Source organism: Dreissena polymorpha, chromosome 3, assembly GCF_020536995.1.
Source record: "Dreissena polymorpha isolate Duluth1 chromosome 3, UMN_Dpol_1.0, whole genome shotgun sequence".
Lineage (NCBI taxonomy): Eukaryota > Metazoa > Mollusca > Bivalvia > Myida > Dreissenidae > Dreissena > Dreissena polymorpha.
In genome coordinates this window covers 147503324-147524566 of record NC_068357.1, presented here as the reverse complement: position 1 = coordinate 147524566, position 21243 = coordinate 147503324, and the positions used below count along the sequence as shown (strand labels likewise).

General features: G+C 37.6%; 1 protein-coding gene across 1 annotated transcript; it reads right to left on the bottom strand.

Moving 5' to 3' along the window:
- Positions 1-723: 723 nt before the first annotated feature.
- Positions 724-20005, bottom strand: LOC127871899 (uncharacterized). The gene is made up of 10 exons (XM_052415182.1): positions 19838-20005; positions 16672-16838; positions 16342-16391; positions 13198-13287; positions 12861-13049; positions 7145-7332; positions 6622-6728; positions 6136-6292; positions 4253-5851; positions 724-4000 (listed from the first exon to the last, which is right to left on the bottom strand). Exons 1-9 carry the CDS (start codon positions 19882-19884, stop codon positions 4342-4344), a joined length of 2505 nt encoding a protein of 834 aa, XP_052271142.1. The 5' UTR covers positions 19885-20005; the 3' UTR covers positions 724-4000; positions 4253-4341.
- Between the last annotated feature and the right edge of the window lie 1238 nt (positions 20006-21243).

The following is a 21243-nucleotide window of genomic DNA, read 5'->3' as shown; positions in this document are numbered from 1 at the left end:
ACCATCATGTTATCACGCCTAACAGTGATCAGCGTTTCACACCACTTTGATAATGACCCCTGAACAGTTAAATAGATTAGCCCTATTCTTGTTGAATCTGTGGAGAAAGGAGTAACCGAGTAGGACTGTAACCGGGTACACGAAAATGGCGTTCGCTTCGTCTCATTTCCCTTTATTCATTCGCTAAAGTCTTAACCCATGTATGCCTAGCGTCTAGAAAAACCGGCCTTGGCAAACAGCTTAGAACCAGATGAGGCAGCATGACGCGGTGTCACATCAGGGTCTGCGCTGTTTGCTTAAAGGAATTTATGTAAGAAATATTCTAAATATAGAAATAAATATTCTAGACAAACCTAATTTTGGAAATAAATTGATCCGATTTAGAAGTATGGGAGAATCGACTAGGCATTAATGGGTTAATTTATAGATCGTTATCCGAAGCGATGATCTTCACTTGCCCGACCTTTTTCGGATGGCTTTTAAAAGTGAAGCGTAATTTAATTTATAATATATGGTTAATCAATATTTATGAAAAATACAATTTTGGTTAGCCAGTTCTCCCACTGTGTATTATGTAAACGGAATATAGATGGCGGGTACGACTTTGTTTTTTTATCAATATAAAGCATTTAATGACCTGCTTCAATACATGCCAAAATCTGTTTGACGGCCCCTTTAACCGTTGCAATCGACAATATATTCGAATAATAACAGAAAGTCCAATAATCGTGTTTGTATTTTATTAAGCTGTAGTGTTCACACTCAAAGTACACAATAATTTTGTATTAAATAATTATTTATTATTGTTAACAATGAACAAAATATGTTATTTTATAAGTTACACAATAGAACGTTGTATGTAAAAACTGAACATACCACAAAAGTAAGTTATGCAAACACTTTTATAAGATTATTTTTTTTCAATGTTTTTGTCCACTGGTGATATTCAGACAGTCAAGATAGCATCACTTTTTCGCATACAGTGTAAAAAACCTATCACTGCATTTGTGGAGCATATCAATCGCAATCCCATAAAAAGGGGCTAACATCAAATGAAAAACCTCCACAGGATAAAACACATCGAAAGGGCAAGAAAGTGCTATTGGAAGAGATGGGGAATTGGAATAGAAAAAAAACTATATTCAGATTAACAATCGCCTAATGTTCGATCTATTACTAGTGTAACAGGATTCCCAAATGGCGTCGACCGGCGACTCCATTGAGAATAGCAACAGGAGATGTTAACTGAAAGATTCGCATTTCCGCCGCTGTTAATAGCGATAATGAGAATCGCCCTTATCTCAGTAGCTTATCACCTTGGGCTATATCGGCAACACCTGCGATCAACGCGGTCAACACGTCGATGCAGAAATGACAGATTTTTGCCCAAGACGAAAGCTCAGAAACGACTCAAATACAAAACAATGTTCGCGAATTAAAAATGAACCCCAAAATAAACTCCACCGCACAGCAGTGGCGTAGAGGAACATTTCAACCGCAAATGTTGTTTTCATACGAGCGTTGGGAAATTTCTACGTTTTGAAGGAAAACTAGGCTTTGAAATTGTTGAACGCACAACCAACAGAATATAACTATTCCGAGGTATCTACTTGTCAAACAGTAAGTTGTTTCTTAGGTAAACAAGTTTTCACATTTCTATAACAGCGTCCGTCCAGCGGCAGTAATTTTGAATCCAAAATGCTTTACAGAAATGTGCCAACTTACCGAAAGAAATAAAAAGAACATACAACAGCAGTACCAAATGATGAAAACGTCAAAGAAAATTTACTTGAGATGCAAATAGAACTAACGACATACCTAAATCGATAAACGATTCAAGTTATATGCCAGAAGAACTATTCACTCCTCTAGTCAATAACAGTATGCTGACCAATTTGTAAGCGCACATGGACCAGCCTTGTGCGCCAAAGATTTTAACCCATTTCTGCCCAGTGGACTCTCCCATCCTTATAAATTGGATCAATTTATTTCCCAAATTAGGGATGTCTAGTATATTTATTTCTATATTTAGAATATTTCTTACAAAAAATCCTTAAGCAAACAGCGCAGACCCTGATGAGACGCCGCATCATGCGGCGTCTCATCTGAGTCTCCGCTGTTTGCCAAGGCCTTTTTTCTAGACGCTAGGCATAAATGGGTTAACATTACACTGATAGCGATTTTCTGAGACATTTTCAAAGAATTATGTTTATACTTGGTGCGCCGAAAAAACCTCCTGTATGTCGAATGTCCAAATGACCAGCATTCAGAAATCGCCAGAACTAAGAAAGTAAATTTGTTCAGCAAGATTTGTTGTGAATGAAGATTAAAATGCCCACAAACGGTTGCCGACCAGCGGCTGATATATCTGAATATATCCCTTTGCGAAATTTTAAACTCCGAAACGAAAGTAGAACAGTTGTGCGTTTAACAAGCGTAGAGGGTGAAGAATCCAATGTGTTCGCACCTCTTCCATTAGCGAACGAAAACAAACATTACAACTACGACGTATGGCTAACAAACAAAATTGTAAGCAACCTCACTACCGAACCTAACACATCGCACGGATTAATAATGAAAATTAGGCATAGCACACAGCATTAACAATATGGAAAGAAAAGACTCGTGTCAAAAACCGGCATCGACACATTGAGTTATTGACAATGTCAAAGTAACATTCATTCGCAAGAAAAAATACGGTACACACTTTTGGAGACAATGCGCCGAAAAAGCAGAACCGGAAAGTTGACGATGATTACCGAAGATTAACGATTAGCGAATCGCGAATTTCCAGACATCAACGTATAATTCCGAGTGCTGTAGTGATTTATCTAAGCTCACACATTGATATTAATTGGTCAAACTTTCTGTTGAAAAGATCGACCTGCGACCTTTCAACAGTTCAACAATGGCAACAACGCAAATCCATCATGTCCTATCCAAAAACTGTGCTGATTTGCAAAATTATGACAGTGAAAGCGAATGGGTTACATATTTAACAATGTTAACCAATCAAACAAACAATTATGCTATGTACAAAAATGACAATGTTCAAAATGAATTGAAAAAGCTACCAGCGCTAATTTCAATTAAAAAATGAAGCTGAAACAAGGTTGCAAAATCAAAATGTCCAAACTACAATACATCGTAATACTACATTAATACATCAAAACAATCGTAAAAAGTAGAGGGATCAAGCGTATCAACATTATAGTAGGTACAAGCATCATTGACCGACTCCAACCATGACGGGCTCAATAAGCTAACTGCCTCAACACCGCCATGGCCAGGATCCTGCCTCATCAAAGATCTTACGAGAACTTAAAGTATCGATTGAATTTGGTAGATTTTTTTACAAAAATAGTTAGTTCTGGAAATAACTTTAACCAAGATAAAACTGAAATTAATACAAATACTGAAAAAAACATAATGATTTATGTTGGTACATATAATTAAAACTAATTAAAAAATTTGTGTCACAATCTTATTATTCTCTATGCCATTTTATAACGGACAAGACAGGCCCTGAGAGTCGGCACAAACAGAACATAAAATAAGAATAAGACCGTCTTTCGGTCGCCCTATGTTGCTTCTCATCTCACTACGATCACCGTCTTGACTGGCGACCGCTCTGACTTGTCAAACAATGCACTTGCAAGTCATAGTTCAAGTTCAACACGGCAATGTCATGGACCAGCATGAAACCAAGTTACAAATAGCTGCAGTCTTAGCACTTTTCTTCTGAAGACACGTCTTCGATATAAAACATACAACGAACATGAATGAAATTCGTAAAAAATGGTATAAAAGAAGTGTGAAACCCCTTCCGGCCTGCAGAAGAGGGACCGGCGTCCCAGCGACGTCTGTCACGTGACAGGAAGTGTCGACCAGCGGCAGCTTCCTATAACGCCCGGGCGCTTCATGGCAATATGCCATACGGAATAATGGTTGTAAGTAACACTTACACGACGGAGTTCCTACTGACTGGGCTTGAATGAACCTGAAAAGGGAAAGAGGTGAGAGTGTAAGAAGCAGCTCGAATCATTCAGACATCTTACAATGGTTATATAGTCCAATGGTTTATTTAAAATTACCGAACGACACCAATGACGAAACATCTGTGAAAACAATGATATATCCTTACAGACCAGAAAGTCTCACATTAAATCCTAAACAGCGACAAAACAAAATTAATTTTCATATATATATTGCTTTTCAACATAGTACTTGTAAAGAGTGAATTGTAACCTACCACATGGTTCCCACGAGTGCGGAAGCAGCTGCTTGAGATGACAGATATCGTCATCATTGGTTTCCGGCTTGACATCAACGGGCATCGAATCAAGGATCACCGAGCGACATGTCCAGGGAGAGGCTGATGGGCTCCATCAGCCAATCGTCGGGGTCAAGGACATCATCGCGGCAATCGTAGCCCGGGGACGCGGAGCATGGGCTCATTTCCTGGTAACGCATGTCCGCCGCGAATCCCTGCTTCATGATGATCGGATGCAAGCCAAAGGTTGTCGCCATGGGAGACATCGATTCCGCCACATACATGTTACCGATTGAGGAGGATGGGGACGCCACAGGGGAGTTGGTGTCCGCCATGGAGGCCGGGGACTGGACGCTCCGGAAGTCCGAGACTTTGCGTTCTGCCAGTCCCAAGAACTCCTCTAGGTCGGTGCAGTCCTCAAGCGTGAGCTCCTCCTTCACCTTCCCACACATGGGCGGCGGCAGAAGAGCAATAACTGCCGGCGGCGGAGGCTTAACGGACGCCTTCAGATACGATGTCTGCGTGGAAACAACTGGTTCGGGGGAACGTGGTTCAGCTTTGATGTCACATACAGTCATGCGGGTTTCCGGTCGTTTCTGGTGGGGTATAATTTCATCGAAGAACGTGTCAACAAAAGTCGCATCAATTACTGGTAGATTCTTTCTCTTGGCGGGAGCGTTCTCTGTCTTAAAGAACGGCGTCTCAGATATTGTCTGATGTTGGTTGAGTTCGTTCAGTCTGCCCATCACGTATGACGTCAGCTGCTTAATCTGTTGCGTATCGTGACCTAACGCAGTTCGATAGATCGCCGGCTTTGGAGACGTCGCCGGGGAAGGGTCAGGCGTCAGATAGCAGTCGGGTATGGTCACTTCCGGAACCACCTGCTCAAGAGTGCATGCTGTCGGAAGTTTCTGAACAACTGCAGGTACGCTGACGGCCCCACGTGCGTTCATTACAACTGCTTTCTTCTGAAGGATGGAGAGTACAGGATCATGACTCGCTTGCTGGTAAATCATGGGCAATGTCTCGCCCGTGTATGCCACGATGGTGTTGCCCATCACATGACCACTTCCGGCGGTGCTGCGGAACACGTCGACGTTCATGACGTAGTGGTTGTCACCTCCAGACTGGAAATCAGGGAAACCGCCGTCCTCGCTTTCAACGGAGCCCACCCGGGAAATCTTAGTCGGCTTGCAAGAAGATATGAAGTTTTCTTGGAGTTTCCGCTTGAGTGCCCGAATTGTGCTAGTGTGACCCTGTGGTTGCTGGCTGACGGCGTCCACGCTCGCCATGTACTGATTCTGATGACCGTATCCGGTCTGTGATGACGGGTGTGTGCCGTATGGGATATGTGGTTGCTGCTCCGTCGCGAAAAATCCCTGGTGTATGTGCTGCTGTTGTTGTGGCTGCTGCGGTTGCTGCTGAAGGTGATGCATGTAGGCCTGGGCCTGTTGGTGGCTCAGCATTTCCTGCTGAATCTGGCTGAAGTGCGGACCGGCGAAAAACACGTCGGGGGTTCGAGCAGCAAACATGGCCAACAGTTGACCCTGGCTCTTGAACTGGTCCGCTTCGTCCTCGCTAAAAAATAAAATACTATTTAGTAATTGGGGGGGGGGGTTACATGAAGACTTATTTTACATGAAGATCTATGTAAACAATGGCGATATTATTCTATTACAAAAGCTAGGAACTTTAAATTATTCAGTTCTGGATTATGTTCTTCATTTTGGCACGTTGAGTGCGGTTGTACCGTCAACCGTTAAGCGTACTGAAGTATTTATTTCGCTCATTAATTTCTCATTAATTTGCATACGCAATCCATCATTGTGTAAATTTCACATGTACGTCGCATTTCACCACACCTGACAACTTGATTTATGCAGACGATAACGGGGTCTTCGCTATTGGCAACGAAAGCTTGCTTCACGTGCATTACGATGTTGACCCAGATGACGTCATGTGACCTCGTGAGCATGCGCACTGTCATCATGCAGCCCATCTCGTGGCGAGACTTTATCACTGAAAGGTACAAATTTAAAGATAAGTGCCGTATGGATGTATATGCGGTATGCAAAAAATGGATTACTGTAAAACCAACAACCTGAGTCGAACTTCACGTATTCAAACCAAACCAGAACAGTTGTTGCGTTAATGTAAAGTGGTTTTTATTTCAAAGCATTATTTTAAATATAATTCAACTTTCTACGAGAGACACTCGATATAGTTTGTATCACAAAACATACGTCGACTTACAATATGAAAGCACGTGCATTCAATGTTATTCTTGTCCAATATAGCCCTTAGAAGCCCCTTACACAGGTGTATTATACAGAGTCTCGACTACTCACGTTGCATGTGTTTTGTTCGAGCCTCCGACAGGTCCTCCGGATGCAGCATCGAGTACCAGGACTGACTCTCGAGCTCCTCTGACGTCATACCCAGGTGAAACTCGCCACTGTGGGAACACAAAACATGATGATGTAATACACATGATTTGTCTGTGTTTTTGTTGTTTTCGCGCGCGCACGTTTTTTTTTGGTGGCTGTTTTTTTTCTTTTCTAGATCTATGTGTATGCTTTATGAATACATATATACTTTCGTGTATATTATAAAAAGGGGGATGTATGAATGTGCTTTTAGGTTCGCTTATAATAAATACAAAACTCTCTTATAAAACGAAACAGACAACTTCAAAGCTTACTCACACTATTAATCACAGTGCAATGTTTGACATTTGAAATAAATCAGTCATAATTGTTAATTAGCCAAGATCTAACAGTGGCATTTCCTTGATGAGAGCCTTGGCTTATAACTTTCATGTTTTACATGCAGGAAAATAACACACTAATGATGTATTCTTTTTGTACGTACATGTCGGTGATCTCGATGAAGGACATATCCAGTTTGTGCACACTCTTGAAGACCATGGTGTTGTTCTGAATTAGGCTTTCCTTCACATCCGGGGTAATCAGTGGGCAACAAAGGGCCGTGAACACGTGCTGGTCCGACCCAGTTTCTTTCCCGCTCACGGGCACGAAATGGCCCTTCACGTGCATCACCTTCAAAGGGAAAAAACAGTACTTCGATTAACCATATCATTCTGGATCATATTGTTGATGAACAATATCAAAAACTTGTCAAGTTTTATTTACTAAGTACTGTATTTGTGTTGATGCTCAACAAGACAAATACTTAATGTGAAAACACTGCGTGCAGCATTTTCGTACGAAACCGTTGCAAAGAATATGTTATTATCCACGCCCAATTACATGTTCATTATCAGGGGAGTAGCTGCTATTAGGCACAGCAGGCCCGAGCCTACACGTTTTTTTTTAATATGAAAATAAAATGCTTCAACTTCGAAAAACGCATTAAAATGTTGACCCTGAGGGGGTGAGGTGTTAGAAATCTGCATTGCATATTGACATAATCCTCAGGCAATGGATTGTGGTCGTGTTCAAAGGACATAGCTTCCCATTATCAACTCTACTTCTTTCTATGTGTATAGATTCAATCTCCTTTCTTTTTTACGTGACTTGCTGTTACAAGTTTACATAGATCTACATGTAGATCTTGTTTCCCTTTCAACACTACATTAAGTTGTAATCGAGTATCGTTGATTTTTAAGGAAACATTCCGAATGATGTTTATGATCGCGGAAATTTAAAATGGAGCACTTGCACCCTTATCCCGATCCATTGATTGAATCCAGGTCGGTTCGGTCCCTTTATGCCGAACAAAAGCGTGCCTTTATAGACATGCAGAGAGTATTATTGGAAAGAATTCCCATGGCTTGACTGTGAATCAGTGGAGTGTTAAACTTTTTCAATGTTTTTTCTGTTCCATATTGTTTTAAAATTTAATTTTCTGGTATAAAGACATTACAGTAAAATTCAGTTCTCTGACATTGAGATAAAACAGTAAAATATCAAAGAAAAACAGGCAAAAGTCTTATTTTCTTATCTTATTATTTGTCTAGATATGCTTTAAATCTCACCACAGGCGTTATAGGATTTAAAAATTTGCAGGGGGGGGACCCCTGGATCCCCCGTTTTTATGTATCATATCAGGGCCTACAGTTAAAAAAAATGCTAGCTACGCCCCTGATTATGAAGCAAACTAAATTGCTTTTTTTTATAGCCGTAAATTATTTATTAATGCCACACATTTGCATTATCCGACCATTTCATTATTATTGGATTTCAGTTTGTCAACATCGTAAATAGCACATAAACCTACTTTAATTACGTTTACGGTCATAATCGTTCGCTTTATTTCAAGGGAAATTATACCACAAAAAAGGGAGTGGATATAGGCGAGAAACAAAAGCAGAGTGTGTACATATAGTTGTGGTCACAGTGTAAAATGGTATTTGCGGGCGCATTATATCTTCATTGTCTAAAAACTTTGAAAATCGACCGCGTTTTGGCCACAATCGTCCCATGGTTATTATAAATATACAAGTAACAAACCTAACAGAATTGAGCCATTAATCTCTGTACAAAGCTGTTTTGTTTGCCAATGTAATTTATGCGTAAATTATGCAGTCTTACACTAGCGAAAAGACAGTTTTATGACGAGAACGTTTCAGAACGTTTCCCTCAGGCTACATACGACTGATACTCGAGAGCCGGTTTATGTGAATCATTTAGCATGTACAATAGCATATAACAGGTTCTAAACACAATACGCGGTGCTTACAAAGATAAGGTCTTACATGTAATATTAAAGGTTGTTTCTCAAATTCGAGTCTTATCGTATAAGAACACTTAATGTTCTTTTATGTGTTTTTGTTAAAAATATAAACGCGTTCGCAAAGAATGTATACATGTAATTAATTCAAATTATTAATCTTAACTCGTAGAATGCCGGCATTTAATTACCGCTCAAACGGTACAATCGTTTCCATTGGTTAGGATATTAAGATTCATACTAAGTTAAAGTTAAGAACATTTTGAAGTCGTCAGGACGTGGGTACCGGAACTAAAAAAGTTAAAACGTTGATATTGTCTGATAGATGATTGAAATGAAGAATGTTCGTAACACTGAGAACAGACCTTTAAACTGTTCCATGCCAGAGTGTATAACAGATGTGAAATTACCTGATTAAGAGTAACTATATTCGCCTCATATATACAGGTGTTTTCGCGTAATATGTATTTAATCTACTGGATTTGGGAGGAGTATCAGCAGTAAGCTTTCAGTCCTTACGCCTAATTAGCCCTGTGGTTCAGCGGAAACAAAAGAAGATGTAAGAAATCATGGGCGAGGTACAGCGGAAAAAATATCTGCCGGTTACTTAATTCAGATTCATTGGTAGATATCACTTGTTGTATGTATACCGACGGCACCAACCGCCTAATGAATACCAAGAAACGCTATCCAAATGCAAAGCGTCAATTTTAATATTTTCTTTGAAAAGGAAGTGTTTCGTGCCACAATATTGATTCAATCTCTGTTTGTTGATATAAGATTTGTTTACCGCAAATGTTAATTGATTAAAAGTTCTGAGAAAATTTACATAATGACTGGATTTCAAAAGTCTTTCTATCTTAATTAATTGGATATTTGCAATGTACTTTTGAATAACGATAGAGTTTTATAGTAAACACAGCCCTCTTGTATCGTTTCGGGAAATCGTAAATTACCGATGACATCTGACAAATAGCAAAAACAAAAACGCACTTGTCTATGTGGGAAATGTATGCATTTAATTACTTGAGAACATATCAATTAGCAACATTAAACGCTAGAACTTTCACTTTCCATTTTATTGTTATCATCTGAGCAATTTAATTGTCATTATGAATACGCAATATCTAGACATGATGTACTATGACGCCATTCCAAAACATCATACTATTTTTACGTTATAATCTGTTAACTAGCTGCTTCTTACGATGTAATACTTTAAAGCTCTCTGTTTCTTCTTTTTTTAAACCAAAAAAATCTATATATTGTACAATGTATATTAGATCGTACTTTATCTTTAAAAAAGACATATTTTGAGAGCTTAACGATAAACTGCTATCTCCTGTGACGAAATGCTTATCAAATAAAACTCTTTTGCAAAAAAACATCGATTTGTATCTGATTTTAACCCTTTGCCACCTTGGAAATTTGTTGTCAGCTAAAATGTCGTCTGCTGAATTTCTAAAATTAGCATTTTCTTTGATTTTTTTTTCAAAGAATCAAACAGTTTGGATCCTGATGAGACGCCACATTCTGTGGCGTCTCATCTGGATCCAATCTGTTTGCAAATGCCTTTAAAATTCGGTTCCAGCGCTGAAAGAGTTAATGAGAATTGGCAACACTTCTAAATTGGATACAATTGATTTCCTTAATTAGTACACGGATGTGACGTACTGAAACTTGATAATCGACGAGGACATTAACACTCGACACAATATAAGATTTGATCAGTAGGAAATTGCTATTGTAAAATAAAAAAACAACGTTTTATACGAATGATATATACTGTTACAACTTTAAAATTGTAAGAAGTTTATTATCCGATTCGATTGTAATCTATAGAATCGAAACAGGAGCTAATATCGAGCACATGTCCACATTGCGCCTTCGAAAAAAAACTCTGGTCTTGAATGAATTTGCTAATCCCTGGGAAAACCGAGATATTTTATCAGTTTTTCCCCAGAAATGCATTACTGATCCACCATGTCAAGAATTCGATGACATTTCATGCAAAAACATGTGCTGTGCACAAAGATTATTTCTGAGTTAGAGAGATAAGCTAAGGTGGAACAAAGACGGCGTTCTTGTTGTAGCCATGGGGACGCTTTTTAGGAACTTTTCATATAGATAAGGACTTGAGATAATGCCTATAAAAAAGTAAAAACAGATTTTTTGTTCTCAAAAGGTTCTGCCAAATCTAGAAAATGAAATATTAATCAGGTAATTTAATCGAGGTATTCACTAAAACGCTGTAAGAGTTACAGAAAATACGTCTCAGCATACATGCACAAAATAACTGCTGCCAATAGAGATTGATAAAACAACTAATGACAAACTAAACATAAAACAACTAAAGACCTAATGAAACTTTCTAACAATTTTCTAACACAGTGGAACTCGCTCAAAGGAAAAAATGTCTCATTTTTCTTGGCACGGTTTCCGTATACATTGCAATCGAGTGCTCGAGAAGGGTGCGCGTAATTCCAATATAGGATGGATTATTATTTGGCAAGATATTTCCACCTTGGCTTCATCACCATTTCTTTGGCGCCAGATTAATAAGCCTGTCTAGCGTTTAGTACCTAGAAAGTAGTGTTGTTGCAACTTGTCGGGCTGTTGGCACAACTGTTTCCGTACAGACTCTCAAATTTACGGTTTCATTGATTACTTTTGACCCAAATAATACATGACCCTCGTGCCAGATTATTTGCTTTATGTATTTCGTCAACTGTCTACTTATATACGTGAAAACCGTTACCAAAGTGTCCAGTTTCCGAAAGGGATTACAAAATACCCGATCACAATATAGCCTACGAACCGTGCAATCGTGTCGTCTGTTTATTATCAATCATGTCGTCTGCTATCTGTATGAATCTGACCTACTTATCATGATTGTAACGCTTATCACACAGAATATCAATAATTTTTATTATAGAAATGCGTCCAGGTAGTGAAAATAGTTACATGTAATTACTTCCTGTAATGGGAGTGTTACTGACTCAATAGTATTGTTTCGTTTATTGAAATAAGCGAACAAGAACAATTGTTCATGTCTGTACATACAGCATGCGCATTATAAAATCTCTCAAAAGCATTCCAACGAGCATCGAATTAAAACAAAAAAAGCATCCACAAGAAAGGAAAGGCCTGAGAGAAAACATTTGTTTTAATCATCATCCGTTTTCTATTCAAACAACTTCTTCCCAGTTTAATCTCCGGCCGTATGGGGACCGTGGGAAAGGCACCGTGGAACGAGACATGTCCCGAAAAATGCACTGGTGTACCACACATGTGTGTTCACAAGGGTACAAAAATTGCACTCTCAAAAAAAAACGTCGTTAACAAATGTATGTACGACTGTCGCCAATTTGTCGCGTCTTCTCTTTGTTGTATCATTAACGATATCACATTTTCAGACGTTTATCTTTAATTGTTTATCTTTTATCATACAGCGTAGATAACATTTGGTTAAAAACTGCTTTGCATTCTAAAAACATCCAAAACGACTGTCAACTTCTCCTCTTTCTCACTAGTTATTATTAAACATAAAACATGATTAATGAAACTGTCTCATCAGCATGTTAATAAATAAAAAAACAACCTTCTATGCGCTTCATTTCTATTCCATGTTTTTTTTTTTGCAGAATTTTTAATCATTTCAGGTGAACTCGGAAGTGAACAGTGAATTGATATATTTACATTATACTACAAAACTTTTCTTGAAATAACGAGATTGGTATTCAAAGAGACAGAATGATTGCAACAAAAACACACCACAGATCATCGGTAGTAAAGACAAGCCTTGTATGAAGATTATTTTCTCTCCGTGTTCAAGAGCGGGGTAACAAGCATTTTAAATAAAAAGGAAATACAAAAAAGCAAAATTAGTATTTACCTTGACGTCACCGAATCCACCTTGGCGCTTCAGTGTCCGCGACATGTTCATGCGACAGAAGAATGAGATCTGGCGGCCCATCTGGGTGTCACCGGAAGTAGCGCCATGGAGCAGCTGCGCCTGCACAGTGCCATGGTCCCGCTTGTCCACGATGTCGAACAGACTGTCGCCTTGCGTCTTCATGTCGACCTGAAATGACGAGTTCCGAAACTATAGCGAACACTTCTAAACCGAGTCAAACATATACAGTTTACCAGCAAACGTATTTTTAAACACAATTATGTTGTAAAACGGGGTATCATAAAAGTCAAAGTCAAAATATTTGACCGATGCTTACCATTGAGTGGCCGAGATATTCCGTGACGTTCTCGGATATGTAAACCAGCTTGCCATCCCGAGTGGTCACCAGAATGAAACCAGTCAACGACTGAAAATAAACATCATCAGCGCTATAACGTTGCTGCACAACAAAAAGGGCTCGCTCTGTGAAAACGGGGTTTAATGCATGTGCGTTAAGTGTCATGACATATAAGCATATAAACTGGATTTTCGCCAAGATATTTTCTTTAACCCAAAAATACAATAAAATAAGAAAGTGTCGTCCCTGATTTTCCGGATATCACTGGAATTGAACCAATCACAGTAAGGAAAAGGTTACCGGAAGAATCAGACCAGTGCCCCAATCGAACCGGACAAACATAACTAGATATATTCGGTACCCCTCGCAGATTATCAATATCCGAGGTTTGACGGAAAGAGCCGAAAATGTGCGAAAATGTGCTATTGAACTAGATAAAAACCAGTCAAGTCTAAAACACAAATACCGGAGTAAATTTTAATTAAAAAATAAATAAAAATTACTGTAAAAAGTCAGAATAATTTCTTTAAAAAATAATTTCATTCAAAGTCTTACTTTGAACAGGAATTCTCTCTAAAAAACGACATAGGGATGTGTGTTTTGTGTGTAAATGACCGACGATCAATAAACCAATAAAATGAAAGAAAACATTTATAACATTTATAACATTTATTATGTGCAAAGTATAACAACGGAAAAAAATGCAAAAATCTCATTTTTGAATAACTTGAACAGTAGTGACACTGTCGAGTGATCACGAATCTGTATCTTGTTACAACAAACAGGACTCGTGACGTTCACCACCGCCATATTTAAACATTTTACTATATGCTGGAAGGAAATACTTGAATGAGGGTACATGAATGTATGGACGAGACAAGTATTTCACACGCCCGATAGATTTTTAGCCGAAAACGATATTATCATTTGAACTTCAATTATGCTTTACAGTAATTAATACAATCAGAAATAATACACCGCAATTGCTTTCTCATTCACAAAACGCTCGTGAAATTACTCCTTATAGTAATTAACACTGATTCAGCGAAGCACATAGAAATCATTCGATATGACGTACGATTGGATGTACAGAGCGTCATCTAGAATAACATTAAAATTAAAATTTAACGAGACGTAATAGAAATCTTAAAGCAATCAGAATTAATCTTACGAACATGAATACATTATTGGTAACATTACGGTCTGTGTTTTTAATTACGTCACCGCTTTAATGAATAGTTTCTACAACAGTTTTGATCGTACCACCAAAACAGTTTAGATCGTATCGGGCGTGTATTGATCCAGGTATTATAATATGAGTATTGAAATTATTCGCGTTGGTCCGTTACTCGAGACTGTTCTGTTTATTAACCCATTTATGCCTGGGAGTGGACTCCCCCATCCTTAAACAATTGGATCAATTTATTTCCAAGATTAGGGATGTCTAGTGTATTTATTTCTATATTTAGAATAGTTCTTTCAGAAATTCCTTTAAGCAAACAGCGCAGACCCGCGGCGTCTCATCTGGGTCTACGCTGTTTGCCAAGGCCTTTTTTCTAGACGCTAGGCATAAATGGGTTAAACTGTATTAAACGCATTGAGCAGTTCTAAATTCAATTTAACTATTTGATTTAGAAAAGTATGGACTACAGGTATCTTACGAGTCAACAAAAATAGTTTTAATATTTGATATGCATTTATTGCCAAAATATTAAGAAATAATGGAAATATTTCAGTGTTGTTGTAACGGAAAAATCCTGGATTTTTTCAAGTACAAAACCACTATGTTAAACCAGTGAATCACCGCCTTTAAGGCCTGTTAAAACATAAGTAAGGATAACAGACTAATCACATGAGCTCAAGTCACTAGGATATTGCACAATACTTGTAACAGATACTACAGTATTTAGTCAGTCTGCGCATATGTAAACGAAACGCATAATCTATTTGCACTGTAATAGCTTTCAACATTTCGCTGACAAGTATTTTGCAGGGAAAATGAACTATGTCATGTTCTCAGAAGCTGCAGTTACATCATTAATACTCCGTCCAATAGGTTTACAAGCTGACAAGTTTATTTACATATCACCGTAACAGTTTTGACATCCATGAGTAAAAATATCGTACGACCATCTGTTGTTATGGTCGAGTGAAGAGATTTCGCAACTTTTATCTTGGCACAGGACCAAAACCATTTAGCAGTAAGGACATAAATCACCAAATAACTGCCTCTTTTTGCATAAACCCTTCGTTCTAAGCTTCTTGTTGAGAAACACGGACTAGCTGGTTGGTGAGCTTGGGGAGTAAAATCCGCATTGATAAAAGCGCAGAATACTGGCGGGGTGAAGTTTATCGACAAAAACCTGCACCTTAAAACCTGCATATCAGTGTCGCCTTTTGATAATGTACTCGGGCGTTGGGATTGACTTTGGTATGCTGTATACAGGTTAAAAGGTAAATTACCATGTGTAATAGCTATGTATAGCACAGTAAAGAAATTTATAAACATAAAGTGTATCTTCTTCAATAGCATTTAATATTTACAAAGTATAATTCCTGAAAAAAAAAACAGTGAATTGTTTTCCCCATATATTTCACAGATTTTATTTCCTTAAACTAAACATTCACCATTCATATCCGCTTTTCAAGCAAAATATTTAAATTCCGGGTGGGTAATATGATACTTATGAAACATGTGGTTTTATGAGATAGGATAATAATCAAGACGTGCAATGAATGGTTTTGCTTTCGGTAAAAACGCAAAACAGAAAAACAAATGTCTAAGCAACTACTTTCATACGCAGTTTTCAGTCGAGGGTTTAACCTCGGAAAATAATATGTGCCTTGTTCTGAGAAAATTGGGTTTAATGCATGTGCGTAAAGTGTCGTCCCAGATTAGCATGTGCAGTCCGGCACGACACTTTCAGGGACGACACTTTCCGCTGTTATGGTCTTTTTACTTTCAAGGAAGTCCCTCCTTAACAAAAATCAAGTTTAGGCGGAAAGTGTCGTCCCTGATTAGCCTGTGCGGACTGCACAGGCTAATCTGGGACGACACTTTACGCACATGCATTAAGCCCTGTTTTCTCAGAACGCGGCTCATATGAATAACCGTGAACTTACCGAGGAGAATTCGCAAGGCACTTCTATTGAGCAACGGTTACTGGGTAGCACTGAAAAGACAGGGGGAAACTTGTCAAAATTGTAAGGAACTTAAAACAATCAGTTAAGTCAGAATATTAAATCTTAATGTATAATTACATCATAAAACAACTCACTTGTACAAAAATAGTCCGTATATTTTCCAAACGTTTCATGTTACGAGTTATTTGGTACATTCTTTACTGCAAACACTTTCATAACCACTTAAAACAAACGCGCACAATGCACGCAACTTTCATCTTAATATACATAACACGGTCTTTATAATATAATAAAACAAAACTCGCTTACTCTTTTGAAGTATGTTACATTTCCTGATGTACACGCAACTGAGGGACATTATCTGAAGTTGAGACAAACGCTGACGGGCGGATTCCGGGAGCGGAAGTAGGTCGCGCATCGTGCTGATCTCTCCGTTTATTTGGTCGCGCCGCTGTTTGGACGCGCCTTTGTTCGACCTGAGAGAAATAAAAAGAAGAATGAAACAAAAAGACCTAAAATCTATCCTTGAATAATTCGATATTGTATTTAGGGTAGATCTGATTAAGTTGCTTGCCTAACCCTTACCTTAACCCTTACTCTGCTTCCATTGTATAAACTGATACATGTTTATGAGACCCACTAGGCCGCACAACACGAAATTAATTTTTTTATCTATGTGTTTATATTTTTGCTCTTCTTTTTTTAAGCATTCATGGTATCAAATATCAACATATTATCGTTTAATTACCCCCCCCCCCCCCACACACACACACATACCCAAATATATCGGTAAGTAATAAGACAGACATCAATGTATGCCTAGGTTGATTTTCTTGGAAATCACATTGGATATGTTGTGATGAGTCTTCAGAAAGAAACTTTACGTGCAAACTATATTTATTCTAAAAAATGTGTTATAAAATGAAATATTCCGTCAGAGGCGCATTACGTTGTTTGTGTGTCGAGACAGTTTTATGAGCGAAACGACATTTTTATAAAACCCAATAGTGCGAACCCAAACGCATATATGCTCCCAGGTATTGACAATCTTTATCAAACACACTATTTGTTCTGACTTGTTTTTAAATTGACAATTCTTTATATGCATCACTAAAGACGGTATATACACTATTTCAAGTGTGCAATATTAATTTTGTTCGGACTCGTTTCCAAGATGACCCTTCTGTGTATATATCTTATGCTCATTCAATTACTGTTTTACTTTCAATTAAGTTCACTTTTGTATCATAATTTATTGTTTGGTCCTTGTTCAATAAATTTAATTATAATTGCTGATTTGGAAAACAATGAATTGCATTACGATGATGGAGGTGACACCAACGATGACGAGGATTGTGTGGATTACAATTTGTTTTATTTATGCGATACGGCTGTTTCTGGTACTTCAAGGCACACAAGATCAATGTTTAAGAACTATTAACGACTATAAAAAAAAACCTAAAAGCATAACGTTACACGAAAATTATAACCACACAAAACCCAAACAAGTCGACATTTCGGGAAGCCGATTCTTGTGTAAAGTTCATTCTCACTTGAGAACATTTAGAAAACACTTCAATAACAACCACACAGCCACAAATGTAGGTTAAACCATGACCTAGTCAGACATCGTAAAAAACAGTGTGCTATGAAATATACCATGCCCGTGATAGCTGCCTGCGCACTCTGGCGCATGAATACGTCTGGGCGTCGCATGCGCATAATAAGACGCCAAACAATTGTAGCGCTAGTTTGTAATGAAAAGCTAATTTGTTGCCGGTATAAAAAGATGACTTCTTGAGACAAGAGCCTTAGTAATGAAAGTACATTTGATTACACTTGACGTCACTGCAGTCATTGCAATCCCTTATCATAAGGCTTATGCTCGTCATAATTATACCATAGTCAGCAAATAAATAGATTTATCTGCAGAAAAAAATCAATACTAATTAATAATAAGAAACAACAAATATTTCATTCAACGTAAAAAATTATACCAAAGAAGGTATCTATGTGTATTAGATAAAACACATACCTGACCAAAGTAACCATATAATAAAACGACATTATCTGCGAAATAATGACATTATACACAGATCTTAACGTGTATCTACACATATTCATTCTTACTGTAATTTGATCGTTTAAAGTGGAAATCAACCACAATGTCTGGAATACGCTAACACCACAATGTCTGGAATACGCTAACACCACAATGTCTGGAATACGCTAACGTTTTATCAAAAACGACCTCTATTATTTTCTCAAACGACCTATATTATTTTATCATGGATGTCAACCTCTCTGAACAGATTACGGTGTTAGTTTTCATTACCGATGATCTTTCTTTCAGTGTTTCCATGACAGCATTTTTTTACGATTAGTCTCCAGGTAATATCTATTATTAACCGCTTAAAAAAATAACAATCGGACTAATCGAAACATAATTTATTGAAAGAGCAAGGTCGAAACATGACATATTTTTGCAGAGTCGGACTTTTGACAATATTTACCTCACGCTGCAAGGTCAATGAAACAACATTTAATCCATACCGATTGTGGTTCAACTAGGTCGAAAGTCGATAACATTTAGAACTATGTGAACAAAAAAAAACAATAGAAATACAGTCGTCCGTAAATATCAGATGGCATTAATTGATTAATTTCTTCTGCAGGGTTAATTCACCTATTTATTATTTTGAGAACAACCATTCAGAAAATCTGAGCGAAGATTTTTTTAAGATATCCCCGAACGCTAGTCTTAGTTGAATCTTATGCTTCTTAAAGCATGTTTGTTCTAATCTTAAGTTTGTTGAGAAAATATATTTAGACTTATTATCAAGTACGGTTGCGTAAAAGTTAAAGGAAACCCGATGTGATTCAATGCTTCAATTTGCTGGTTTTTCATATTAAATTTCTTTAAATTTTACTGAAGGGCTAAGCTAAACTGAATTGTATGTCGTCATCGACTTAAAATGCGCAGGTATAGAGGTGTAGCTAGACACCTCTGCATACCAGACCCACCGAGCGGAACACACCCAAGAACTTCTACGGTGACCGCAGCGATATAACTATCAGAAATTGATTAGATCTACTCGGATTATAATCTATTTTAGTTATTCAATATCACTTATTCGTACAAGTATGATCCGTTTATGTCATATCAATTTTAGTAAATTTGTTGACCCTTTTGACACCGTAATAAACCGTATACTTATATTCATAATTTAATTCAATACATCATAATAAATACAATATACGACTGAACATCCAAACGTACAATTATAACTTTTTCTATTTGACAATTTACATTCTAACTTAACACTCTCTAAAATAGCCCGAGGTCCTACACTTGTTGCTGTCGCCCACGCGAAAGTAAAGCGGCTGCCATCTTGCTTGAGAAAATTAGTCTACAATATATGAGCAGAAAAATATGTTTTACTGTTAAACAAAATCACATAAATGTTCTACATACCTCTCCAAGTCTAATAGAGCCAGCTCTTCTACTGGGGTCGGTGCCATTTTTCATGTAATTATTAGTTCATTTGATACACAAAATAAAATAAAACACATAAACCAGCGGACCAGCCGCTGTTTGTAAAATCCTGCTACTTAATACACAACTATCTAGGTTGCTTCAAACAGATATGCAGATATTGACGTATTCATTTGCGTAATAGTCACATGACGGCGCTTTGCGATGCTATTGGCTTAGAGTGCACACGTGGTACAGTTTTTACCTGACTATTGATATAGCCTATAACAATAGGATTATTAAGTGGCACAGGTAAATTTATGTCTGTACAAAACCAAGACGTTGCGAGATACTGTTGACAAAGGGGCATAATGCGTGTTAAATAGGTGTACTGTCGTCTGCTAGTCGTTTGCATTACTTAAAGGCGACAACAATACGATAATTGTTGCGGTATGTTGTTTAGGAAATTATTGGGTCGATATGATTAAATTTGCTATACAAGTACACTGCAAATAAAGAATCAGCGAAAACCATATCGATCATTTCATACCGCATGTCCCATCTTGTTTTCGGGATTAAGAAGGACTTCGAATTTATGTACATGAGCAATTCAATCGCAAGCGAGAATGCATTTTTATAACAACGACATATGAATTATAAAACCATGATGAAGTATATGTAATTAACAATTATAAATAAGTTTATTTATTGTGCATCCAGGCATTTACATTTAAGCAGACAGTAGTGCTTTATATATAAAAATATATGTTGTATTGATAATTCCAGTGTCGTATATAACCATGCATTCAATTATGCACGACTATTTTATGTCATTAAAACAATAGTCATCGATATTTTAACGATTCACATATTGAAAATGAAATTAATAAAATGCAATGCTAGCATAAGGAAATCATGTCTGTAATTCTTTATAACTATTTCTTCTACAATACTAACGTCACCGCCGCCATCGAAATCATCATCACCACTACCACCACCATCATCATCACAGCATCCACCACCGCCGCCGCCGACACCACTACTACTACTACTACTTCTACTACTAATACTATTACTACTACTACTACTACTACTACTACTACTACTACTACTACTACTACTACTACTACTACTACTACTACTACTACTACTACTACTACTACTACTACTATTTCTACTACTACTACTGCTACTACTCCTGCTGCTGCTGCTACTGCTGCTGCTGCTGCTGTTACTACTACTACTACTACTACTACTACTACTACTACTACTACTACTACTACTACTACTACTACTACTACTACTACTACTACTACTACCACTTCTACTACTTCTACTACTACTGCTACTACTACTACTACTACTACTACTACTACTACTACTACTACTACTACTACTACTACTAC

Bases quoted from the DNA above. Each gene is read 5' to 3' on its own strand.
- LOC127871899 (XM_052415182.1), bottom strand. From the start codon at position 19,884: ATGGCACCGACCCCAGTAGAAGAGCTGGCTCTATTAGACTTGGAGAG. The intron at 16,392-16,671 runs GTAAGCGAGTTT...CTGTCTTTTCAG, and splicing joins ATGTAACATACTTCAAAAGA to TGCTACCCAGTAACCGTTGC. The intron at 6,729-7,144 runs GTACGTACAAAA...GTGTTCCCACAG, and splicing joins TTCATCGAGATCACCGACAT to TGGCGAGTTTCACCTGGGTA.